The following is an 11877-nucleotide window of genomic DNA, read 5'->3' as shown; positions in this document are numbered from 1 at the left end:
TACACTTTGACATTTGCACAGCTATGAGATTTTACACTTAACAGAAGTTCTAGGCAAAGTGATTAAATGTTACTGTGGTAGCCTAACGTCTAGTAAATATTTACCACCTCCACCTAATGCTCAGAAGAAACAATTCAGCTTTCTAAACTGTCATAATTTAAGTGTAAGGGTTTGTAAATGAATTTACTGCTCTCTCTTTGGCATAAAGGGTTTTCAGCTACTACCTGACAATCCTATGCAGTATTTAATTTAGTAACATTTCACAGTTCAAGTTTTCTCTGCATTACTGGAGGGGAAAAGACACCGATGGAGCTAATTTATGAAACAATATGCACAAGTTACAAAATGTCAAATAAAAAACAACATTTATAATAGAAATAAAAACTGTAGTTGAAACACATTTTGCCTGTTAATAGTGCAGGCTGCACTGGAACAACTGCAGTTAGATGAAACTGAATCCAACTAATTTTGACTGCACTGCATCAATGACACATCATGTGAATTTGTACCACAATTATACTGTGCACAGTTTCAGATAAGGGTCACCTAAATTATACCTTAAAGAGGAGGAGAGTTGTACAGGCACACATATTTCTAAAAAAATACACAAACAACTTTATAGTTGTCCAGATAAAAACTCAAGGACGCACACAGAGGGGGTCTACTCACAGACAGAGGGTCTTGGATGAACGACTCATCGTCCAACTCGTTGTTGCTCAGATCCAGAGTGTCAAGATTCAACAGGCCAGAGAAATCTCGTGGAGCGATGCTTCTGATGTTGTTCTCTTTAAAGATAAACCACATGCATGAGTGTGATGTATGTGTAGTAGTAACAAATACACAATATTGTGAAAGTTTGTGTGTTAAGAGACGCAGAGCTGAGGTCATCAGGACATATTTGTCATCCATATCCAAATAAACCGAGACGTATAAATGCATGTCTATAAAATACGGCCTTTGGCATCAAACAAGTGAAACTGCTGACAACCTACTCAGCACACGTTCATTTTTTTGTGATAAACCCACCACCACAGTGCAGACACACACACCTGCCATGTCCAGCTTTGTGGCCTCCAGGTTGTCGATGACTGGCAGCTCAGTCATTCCGATGCCCCTGCAGCTGATTTCTCTGCCGGTAGTCCGACACTCGCTGAGAGGAGCCTCTGTGAAGTTGCCATTTGTTTCTGTTTGATTGGTTGGAGGCTCAGTTGCCTCTTCCTCCTCTTCATTTTCTTCCTGTTCTTCCTCCTCTTCCTCTTGATTTTCTTCTTCTTCTTCCTCCTCTTCCTCTTGATTTTCTTCTTCTTCCTCCTCTTCTTCTTCCTCCTGATGCAAGAAAATTTTTTTTTAAAAAGCATTTGATGAACTCAACTTGGTTCAAAGATCTCAAAGCAATGGCCTAATTTGTACAAAGAAACTCAACCTCTTCCTCCTCCTCGTCATCATCATCCTCATCGTCATCATCTTCGTCGTCGTCGTCGTCGTCATCATCCTCCTCCTCTTCCTCCTCCTGTGCTTTCCCTTGATCCATCAGCTTCCTCTTTTCAGCATTGAGCTCCTTCAGCACAGCCATGAGACCACTGGTCTCTCCTTTTCCACGCTTCCACCAGCCCATTAGTGGTCGCCCCAACCCTGCCTACAAGAAGCAGCGAGACTGACATAATGAATCAAAGGAGTACATCAGTGTGCACAGGTTTTCAATCACACACTGCATGGGTAAAAACATATTAGGAAGTTATAATTTTACGTATTCAGAGAATGGATTTCAGTGCTGGGTCATACTATTCTATATGCAGTAGCCTCCACCGGAGCTGCATGTTTTCTTTTGCCCCAGACTCCTCTCCTCGTTCTACCAGTCTCTGGTTTTCTGAAATCAACCTTTTGCTGATCCGTCTCCTTCTCTGCTTCCCTCTCTTCTTCACCGAGTTTATACCCAAATAATCAGAGAAGAAAAATGAGCAATGCAAACGGGAACAGATCAAAATGTTATAAAACTATTTCAGCATTCAGATATAAACAGAGCATTAAAAGGACTTACCAGGATGATGGGTTGCATTTGAAATGTGTGTTTCTAAAATCTTCACTCCTGTATCAATTCCTGGTTTGGCTGTTTCAAATACAGGTGTCTCAGAAGAAGTTTTGAAATATCCATCCATGTCATACCAAGAGTTTAGGCTTTGTCCTGGCGACATCACACCACTCAGGCAAATAAACATGATCCACATCCTTGGCGTCTGCATTGTCAAGATGTTTTGACTCAGTTTAAACGATTTACACAAAGTGAGAAGCCCAAATCTTTCACTGGAGACTTTCAGGGCCGACTGAAGGTAGAAGCAAATCCTGAAAAAGTGCAGTTTCACCAAAGAGGGGGAAAAAAAAAAAAAAAACAATACAGGGACCTAGCCTAAAGTATTATTAAAAGATGCTGCACATGCCAACTCAGAGTGAAGTCAAATGAATAAAGATGGAGAGGATGGGAAGGGATACCTTGGAGGCGGAGACGTCAAAAAAATAAACTCTCACGTAGTTAATAAAGGCCCTTGTTCATCCTACCATGTAATACACAGACTCACCCTGCCCCTCCTCGTCTCCGTTCCCTTTTATAACTGTCTGCCAACACTAGGTGGAAAGACAGCTTTGTGGAGATGACACACACACAGGAAGCAAAATATAGTAACTGGAAAAACAATGCAGGACAATTCATAAACCTGTGATAGATTCCAGTTGGACGTTATCACCTAGTTTTCACATAATTTTGTGATTAACTGTCCAGTGTTTTTTTTTTTTTTCCTGGACTGTATCAGACGCCATGATGATTGTGGACCTTTTCCAACAAGAAGCTGGGTTGGTAGACAGTTCAGGTCGGAGTCAGCCTTGTTTGGCCAAGTTCCACTGGCATCAGCGTATGAAAACAAACATGACCCTGTATTTACATTCTGTAAATAATGTAAAAGTACGCCATGCATCCTCACAGCCAGGCAGGTGCCACTAGCTGAGCATTGAACTGGGATTTTCACTGTGGGCTGAAACCTGCTGACAGCTCCTCTTTTATTTGCTCAGTAACCACACACACACACACACCCACACACTAAATGTGTCAAAATGTCTGTGTTGTGCCTCAGAAAACTGCTTCTGTGATTGACAAGATTGTTTTTTTGGTTCTCAGTTTCAGTATCAGCTGATTGAAAAGGACGTAAAAGTAACAGATTGGTTCCATACGCAGGATTTTGTTCATGAGACAGTGATGACAGCAGAACCCAAGCATATTCCAAATGGCCAATTGGACAATTTGACACTAAACACTGAAACACTCAGCTCCTCATGTGCTCCTCCAAAGTAAATAATGACCTATTCATTTAAACCTGCAGCAAACCACTGACCACACTCGAGCCTTTTCCTAACCTCAGAATGACAACACCCTGGATTAACAACATCCACTGCAGAGAATAGCACATCTAGGACAGCCAAATTAAATATTTAAACCTACCTACTTCTCAAGGTACATCTGTTGGCGACAACGCAATGCACCTTAATAGCCCTTCTGAACTTTTACTTTCTCTAACATCCTGACACATTACTGCATTTTTTTTTTTTTGGTAATAAAAACAGAGCTTGGTCTGACCACTGCCAGATTTAGAACATCTCATTTATAAAAGTTTGCAAGGCAGTCTACAGTCCTGTTGGCATCTCAAGGATTGTTCGTGAGCAGCATGGGTCATAAAGCAGCTGCTCCATGTTACCATCTAGTCTTAGCCAACACTTGTACACCAATTAGCACCAAACTAACATGTATTTTACATTTAAACCTAACAGCACTAGACTAAAGGATCACCAAAGCAACAGTACTCAACCCAAGGAGGACATGAACATCTGTGCCAAACACTGCAACATGCTGTAGTACAGATCTGTAAATGTCAACCTTCATGGCGATGGCTGGGGAAGAAATCAGGTAAAACACAGTAACAAAAATATGAATAAAATGTGTTGATCCAGCCAGTAGATGTGCGAAAAAATTTCACTAGATAAGTGAAAGCTTATCCAACCACCCAGTGAGCACCAGAGGAAACAGGGGATCAAAGTTTTAGGAGTCCTCCTGTATGTCAGTACAAAGTTTCATGGCAATCCATTCAGCACAGACACCAGTGGTAGACCAACCAGTATTGTCATCCTCAGATGTGGATTTAAAAAACAAAAACAAAACAAAACATGACTGAGTTCACTGGTTTTAATTTTGCAGATCACAGCAATAGTAGGATCAGTGACTAACACCAGTAATGTGTGACACTATCAGTCAGGAGAGAAATGCTCAAACAGTTTATAATTAGACTTTGCACACTCTGGGTTCTTGAACAGTTCTCTACTACAGCTTAAGCATTAAAGGCTGTGAATGTAAACGACAAACGTAGGCTGGTATGTTAGATTTACAACAGTAACAGTGCTTCTTAGAAAAAGAGGCATGAATGACAGCCAGGTGGGAAGACATGGTCATCAGGAATGCAGCAGAAATCACAGCCTGACAATGGATAAGAAAGTGGACGGGTTGCTGGTATGACAGCTTTTACAGCCATCTGTAACATACCACACTTACAGTATTCAGTAGTTCTTCTGTCTCAGAAATTTGCAGGACACCATCTCAAAACATGAAGAAAGGAATGTCAGAGAAACAGTGATGTGTGAAGGGGATGCTGGAAGTTAACACTAAAAGCTTTGACACTGCATTCTATCCCAATCTGTGTCAGTAAGGTGAGTACACTGCACTGAAATCAGCAGGTCTTCATGTGACCATGCCAGGTAGCTGCAAACTGGGAAGGAAGGGGGTTGAACCTGAACAGAGTAACAAGTGGGAGAACACACGCAGCCCTTAATTTGCAAAGGTCTGACGCACGGCATTAGCGATGTGCTTGGCGCTGATGCAGAAGATGTCGAGCAGCTCCTGGGGCTTTCCGCTGCGGGGAACGCCGGACACCGCGAGCCGGGTCACAACAATGCCAGGCTCGCTGCCCACTGCTGACAGCACTGCTTCACCAAGACCACCTGAACAGAAGAGACAGATCAGAGACATTGACAATGCATCAGTACAGAATGCTGGTGACAAAACACCACAGAGAAACACTTAAAATCTAACAACTGGGGGCATCACATGGTTGCAAATTATGTTGCAATTAAGGCCCCTGGAATGTTTTAATAGACCTGCAGACTCTTAAAGCTCTATGGCAAATGTCAGGCTGCAACCACAGACCATTCAAGCTGAAAAATAAATAAATAAAACCCACCCTCCTTGTAGTGGTCCTCCACTGTGATGATCTGTCCTCCTGTGGCTCTGGCACTGGCCAGAATGGTAGAGGCATCCAGGGGCTTGATGGTGAATGGGTCAATCACACGGATGTTCTTCCCTATTGGAATTCATTATTAAGCTCATACCGTACCATATCATGTCAGGCCACACCAGCTAACTTGGATGATGACACCCATCCCCTGACTAAAACATTGCAGTAGTGCTTTTGAAATGTAGGCCTCAAACTGAATTCCTTCATCTAGCCACTAGGATGCAGTGTGGGGTTACCTTCACTGGCCAGCATATCAGCAGCAGCCAGGGCCTCATGTAGAGTGACACCAGCCCCGATTACAGTCACCTGATCACTGTCAGACTGACGCACCACCTGGTGAAGTATAGGACATCCAGTATCATTTCTGTTTGTTGTCCCTGTGCACTTTCTGCCCAAGAACCAATATGTTTAAAGTCATAACGGTCATTACCTTGGCTACGCCCACTTCAAACTTCTCATCTGGAGAGTAGATGACTGCAGTGTCGGGTCGACTGGTACGGATGAAACAGATACCCTGACAATATAGAGTGAGGTGTTAGCAGCAGAATGTTAATGCCACGTCAGTGAAAACAACTTGCTGGATAAGCTCCACCACAACCTTTGTGTTAGCTGCAAGCTCGACAGCCCTTTCTGTTGACACGCCATCGCTCGGGTAGAACACGGTACACGTTGGGATGGCACGGAACATGGCCAAGTCCTCAAGGGCCATCTGGGATGGACCATCCTCACCTGAAGGCAGAAAGATTGGTCAGGGAGTGTGCTCAGTATGGTCCACAGTGATGCTTTAGGGGTTTTTATATAAATAAAAGAAATTTAAATTTAAGAAATAAAAAAAGCTCACCAATGGAGACTCCGCAGTGGGACCCTACCAGGTTGACATTTGACTGGGAGATGGCTCCCATACGGATTTGATCATAGGCTCTAGAGAAAAAAGCAGCAAACGTGCTGGCAAAGGCAACTGTGCGGTCACGAGTGGCACAGCCCATGGCCACTCCTACCTGCAGCAGCGAAGACATCAGTAATATGGTCAGTCTTTGACAATGAATCTGATTAGGCAAAGTGTGAAGCCTCGAATAAACTGGTCACAAGTGACAAGTAGCAGTAAAAGCCTGGGATTATCAGGTTAGAAGCTGGACAGAAACAGAACATAATTTAGAGTACATTATGGTAATGACATGTAGAATGATCCAAGTTTGTCTTTCCTATTATTAGGCTTGATAAGTCAGCATTTATTTGACTTGATCACCAGTTTAAGAAAATTAGACTTGTAAGAGCTCTATGTAATACATTTCCTTTTAGATTACATTACTTTTCATCCTGCAGGCAAAAGAAAAGCGCTGCATCAAGAGCACAGAGGTCCTACAGAGGCAGAAAGTACATACCATATTCTGCTCAGCGATGAAACACTCAATGTAGCGCTCAGGAAAGGCCTTTTTGAACATGTCGGAGAAGGTGGAGTTTTTGGTGTCTCCATCAAGAGCCACCACTTTCTGGCTTGCCTGGCCCAGCTTGGCCAGAGCCAGCCCATATGCACGCCTTGTTGCTATCTGACAGAGCAAAACGGAAACTGTGGGTTATACAACAAACCAATATTTTTCATTGAAATAACATGGTTATCTCAAGTGCTGTATTGGAATTAGGTAAGGTCTCCAGCTGCTAAGAGATTTTATTGGACAAAACATTTGTATAAGCAATTTTGACCATTCACTGACAGATAAAGGGGCTTTGTAAGTACTACTACAGAGGTGGTCTCAAGTGTCCCCTAAAATATCTCCTAATACATTAAGTGGAACTTAAATGACAAAGTACCTTGTCCCCCTTATTGTATGCTGGGGGTGAAGGCATGCAGATTGGACTAAGGTCTGCAGGTGCTGCGTCATCATTTGGCAGCTGAGGGCACAGGATCTTGTTGGGGACCTGGATCTGAGCCTGAAGGTCATTCAGGAGGTCATCAACTCGATCCTTAGGGATAGGCTTTCCATGCCAGTTGTCAAGATCCTCAATATCTATAGAAAAAAAAAAAAAAAAAAAAAAAATAGGAACAAAATCAATTAAACCCAGAATAAAATCACCGATAAATAAAATCCATTATTCAGAGTCCTCACTTTTGAGCCCTTTTCCCTTGAATGTCTTGGCAACAATGCAAGTGGGTTTGCCCTTGACCTGCTGAGCCTGCCAGAAAGCTTTGCACAGTTCTTCTACGTCATGTCCATCCACAACATATGTGTTCCACCTACAGGGGGGGGGGGACCTGATGTTAACAGTATACCTCACATCACAACAAATACTTTACTAAAACAAATGGCTGTAGTGGAGACAACACTGAAGTCTGTTCCAACAGCTTTTGACATGGTGCATCTCAAGGTTCTAATAACCCAAACACAAAAACATGACAAGTCGCCTACATATTTTTTGTATTTACAGACATTTTAAAAAGATTCCAAGGAAATAAGGCAAATAGAGGAATGGAAGGGTTTGGGTTAGTACTGACCCAAAAGCTTCACAGCGTTTGCGGTATGTGTCCATGTCGTGCTTCAAGGGTGCAGCTTCACTCTGACCGAGCCGATTGACATCCAGAATGGCCACCAGGTTGTCCAGCTCATAGTAGGAGGCAAAGGCCATGGCCTCCCACACTGAGCCCTCTGAGCACTCTCCATCACCCAGCAAGCAGTATACACGGTAACTACAACAATGTACAAAGGCAAAAAGAAGAATGTGAGTGGGTCCACCAAATAATGAACCATAACTTAATTTTCCTATGTACTTTTTTACAGTAAATAAACTACTCATCACCCTCCAAAATGCAGATAGACCTCCACTTATACATGTAAACTGTCAAACTATTTTATGCCCAAAAAGCTCCACAGCATGTATGAGGGGCCTTCCAAGTATTGCTCCAATTGGCAACAGATGGGAGCATATCACAGCTGCTCAGAGAGGCTTGTAACTCAGTCTTGAGCTGCCCACCTCAAAGTGCCTCAAATCAATCGAGTATTAGTCTCTTTCTGAGGTGCAGACATCTTTTGGCCCTGCTGCATCACATTGCCTAAAATATTAGTCATTTAACAATTACAACTGCAGATTTATCCTGTAAACACATACAGGTGCCTAAAATATTAGTCATTTAACAATTACAACTGCAGATTTATCCTGTAAACACAGGGTGCATCAGGAACCCTAAAAATAATAATATCAGCAAAGCCAATTAAGGCATCTTAGTCATATTTAAGCAGCACAAACATTTGATTTCTAAACATCACAGCTTTAGATTAGTTGAACATCATAAATCAAGATGTGCCCACTTGTACAGAGACCAGTTGCAGTGATTGGCCCTTATGTCAATACTGAAGAGATTCCCTCCTAAAACAATCAAATGCATTCCAAAGATAGGCTGAGGCCAGTATGAAATGTTAGCAGCCTCAGTTGCACAATTCAAAAATATTTTCCAAGATTTCAGTTTAGTACAAAAGCCTGTTTATGTCACTGTGCCTCTGCCACAGCTAAGCACAGACACACCACCCACTCATTTGCACAAACAGGCACATCAAGAGACAGATCCTAGAGGCAATCACCTTTAAACTGAACGCACTGTACAGTGACACTTCAGGCTAATGCTGAACAGCACATAAGATGTTTCAGATCACTATATATCAGTTTCCAAAAGCAGGATTATAGAAAGTTATTGGACTTATTGGACTGAATCCACTTATACACTCACCTGGACTTGTCGAAGTTTTTGCCAGTATAGGCCATCCCACAGGACGCCCCTAGGCCCTGTCCCAGTGATCCTGTTGCCACATCAACAAAATCCAGTTTCTGGTGAACAGAGGAGGAAAAACATATTATAGAAAGTGATGGGGACATAAAATTCTGTCTGCCCTCCAAGTAAATATGAAAACCAAAATGAACTTCAGGTTTAATGACTTACTGGTGTGGGGTGCCCCTCCAGGTCAGAGTCAATCTTGCGTAGGTTGAGCAGATCAGACTCCTTTATAAAACCTGCCTCTGACCAGGCAGCATACAGGACAGGTGCAGCATGACCCTAGAGACAAGCAGAGGGAGCAGTGCTGTTACCAAATCTCGGGCACACTGGCCAACAGAAGTACGCAAGAATATTTTAAACGATGACAAAAAATGCCAAACCTTTGAGAGAACAAAGCGATCATTACACTGGTTGCGGGGATCATCTGCTTTGTAGCGCATGGTGTGGAAGAAGAGCACAGACATGACCTCCGCCGCACTGCAGCATGATGTGGGGTGACTGAGGCAAGAGACAGACAGCCTGTTAGTGGATGTTCACAGCTAAATGTTTAAGAACAACAACAATAATCCACACTCCATGCACATACATGCATGCATGTGTTGCACAATTCCAGACAACTCGAGTGGGCATTTCCTTCTTTTAGTTGAAAAAGACATGTCAGTACAAAAATAGCATAATATTCTGGCAAACCTTCAAACAAACTGGACAAGAAATTATGGATTTAGGATTAGAAATATTCAGGTCAATGAAATGTTAATTTTTAAACACAATCACCTCAGGTTACCACACTCCACAGCCCTTTAGACAAAAATAAAAGATAAGCAAACTTGTGAAACTGTTAGTTGCTGCTCAGTAGTCCAAGTATTGTAATCAATGTATTTAGAAATTCCACATTACCCAACGTCATCTCAGCTTCCCTATTTGGGTTAAGGTACAAATGGCATCACTACGCACATGCTGGAACCAACTATTCAAACATACAGTATCTTTTTTTAATAAAACCCCCAGTGCTCTTTTTTTTTTTTTTTTACCCCATATCCTTTCGTTGAGAGACGACCTGTAGAGAAATAAACTGAAGTAAATTCATAGAAGCCATGACAAAAGCAACCAGATACTCAAGTGTAATGTTCCATATCAGTCAATGAGGAACAATGTGTTGAGCACATCATGTCTGAACTCAAAGACTCCCTTTGTTAGAGGAGACAGCTGTACCAAACCATGCAGAGGCCTGAATTCATTCATTTTCTTCAAGAGATACGATCAGGTTTAATCAGATGTTTCAGTTTTGATTATTAACGTTGTGTCTTAGAGGAGGGGGAAGTCCCACAGTATCAGATTTCTTACAAAAAGACACTGTATTGTAAAAACAAGCACACATGTAAATGGGCCACTTGGTACTTAAATCTTGCTTTTTCCTTGAGTTGACAAACAAGGAAATGACCAAACTGCTACACTGCTGCTTTTTGTGACAAGATAAACAGCTTGAAACATGTTTCACATACACAAATGCATCAGAAAAGCATGATGGTACGTGTGACAGCCAGATAAGCTCTTCCAAAGCCCATTATTTCAGCTACAGGTATTTTGACATTTGTTTTATTTGTTTAACATTTCCTGCAGGGAAGAGGAAGCTGTCAGGTTGCAACAAAGCTTCTGGGAACTCTAACTCTCAGGATGAAGCAATACCCACAGGTGCACTTTTGACTGACTGTTTCTTTGTCAGTCTGCTGGTCAGGTGACACGGAAACATCGCATCTTTAGTGCGACACCAACAAAAACAAAAGCTTCACCAACATTCTGCTAATATTTATCACGTCAAGACGTGGCTGCAACTTTAAAACTGTAGCGTCACACTAAACACGTGATGTGATGTCGGCCACTAAAAGCTGATCGGTGCTAATAACGATTCGATCCAGGCGTGAGTCCTCGACTAGCTGCACTTCCCCGATCATTACACGCACTGGTTTGTCGGCGCCGTAAAGAAACACACCCACAAACCGTTAGCTTATGTTAGCCTTAGCCAAGGCTGCAGACACGACCGCGTTTGACCCAAAGGGACTTGAAACAGTCGGTGTAGCCCACGCGCTAGCCGCCTGCTCTACCTATCCATAATCGGCAGCACGTGCAACCAGGCCTCGCAGGTGACGCGCGCGTTACAATCACGTCTGTGCGTAACGTCGCTGACCTTGCGATTTGTTGTTTTTAAATATCTGCAGCGAACATGAGGCGCTTTTAGAGACTTTACCCGGAGTTGGAGGCGCATGTGGCCTTGATGGAGTTAATTCGCAGCTTGTTCGCGATGTCTTTCAGCGCCTGCAGGGTTTTCTCGTCGGGTTTGTGGTAGCTGGTCATGGTTTCTGGACTTTTCCTGGAGACGGGTCCGCTTGAAAAGACAAAATATCTGCTTCCCGGTGTTACAGGTTCAGTGCTGAGCCACGCAGTTGGTAGCTACCCGGTGCACAGACAACCGAGGAGGAGGACCGTCAGAGAGGAAGGGCATTTATTATGGCTGTCACAGCCACTCCCACCTAATCCAGTCATTGGAGGAGCATTAGTGGTGCAAGCTGTTGCTTTCATAATTTACCAGACTATAAAAGTTCGATATTTGAGTTGGATTCCTTCTTGTCGGTTATGTTGCTAATAAGAAAATCACCAGAATATCGCAGGTGCTATATGAGTGAAATTATTAACAAATAGTAGAACTGAAAATCGCCCCACGGTTATGAAGCCTTGATAAAATATTTAATATTTTCAGTGAAATTAGCATTTGGCTTCCTAGTTATAGCA

General features: G+C 42.7%; 2 protein-coding genes across 2 annotated transcripts in view; both read right to left on the bottom strand.

Moving 5' to 3' along the window:
- The window catches only part of LOC113145119 (extracellular matrix protein 2), an 11877-nt gene extending 9721 nt beyond the window's left edge, over positions 1-2156 (bottom strand). Inside the window, 5 exon segments of the mRNA XM_074933675.1 lie at positions 670-785; positions 1050-1371; positions 1424-1636; positions 1783-1916; positions 2039-2156. Of these exon segments, the coding sequence (XP_074789776.1) occupies positions 670-785; positions 1050-1371; positions 1424-1636; positions 1783-1916; positions 2039-2156 (903 nt within the window).
- A 2055-nt stretch (positions 2157-4211) lies between these two features.
- On the bottom strand, positions 4212-11581 carry tktb (transketolase b). Its single transcript, XM_026332800.2, has 14 exons — positions 11336-11581; positions 9471-9588; positions 9256-9369; positions 9046-9143; positions 7819-8010; positions 7433-7560; positions 7137-7333; positions 6710-6874; positions 6169-6325; positions 5926-6056; positions 5758-5841; positions 5564-5660; positions 5274-5393; positions 4212-5034 (listed from the first exon to the last, which is right to left on the bottom strand). Exons 1-14 carry the CDS (start codon positions 11440-11442, stop codon positions 4862-4864), a joined length of 1881 nt encoding a protein of 626 aa, XP_026188585.1. The 5' UTR covers positions 11443-11581; the 3' UTR covers positions 4212-4861.
- Between the last annotated feature and the right edge of the window lie 296 nt (positions 11582-11877).

Source organism: Mastacembelus armatus, chromosome 7, assembly GCF_900324485.2.
Source record: "Mastacembelus armatus chromosome 7, fMasArm1.2, whole genome shotgun sequence".
Lineage (NCBI taxonomy): Eukaryota > Metazoa > Chordata > Actinopteri > Synbranchiformes > Mastacembelidae > Mastacembelus > Mastacembelus armatus.
This window is presented reverse-complemented; position numbering and strand designations above follow the sequence as displayed.

Bases quoted from the DNA above. Each gene is read 5' to 3' on its own strand.
- tktb (XM_026332800.2), bottom strand. From the start codon at position 11,442: ATGACCAGCTACCACAAACCCGACGAGAAAACCCTGCAGGCGCTGAAA. The intron at 8,011-9,045 runs GTGAGTGTATAA...ACATTGTTGTAG, and splicing joins AAAAACTTCGACAAGTCCAG to TTACCGTGTATACTGCTTGC. The intron at 7,334-7,432 runs GTGAGGACTCTG...TTTTTTCTATAG, and splicing joins CAAGGGAAAAGGGCTCAAAA to ATATTGAGGATCTTGACAAC.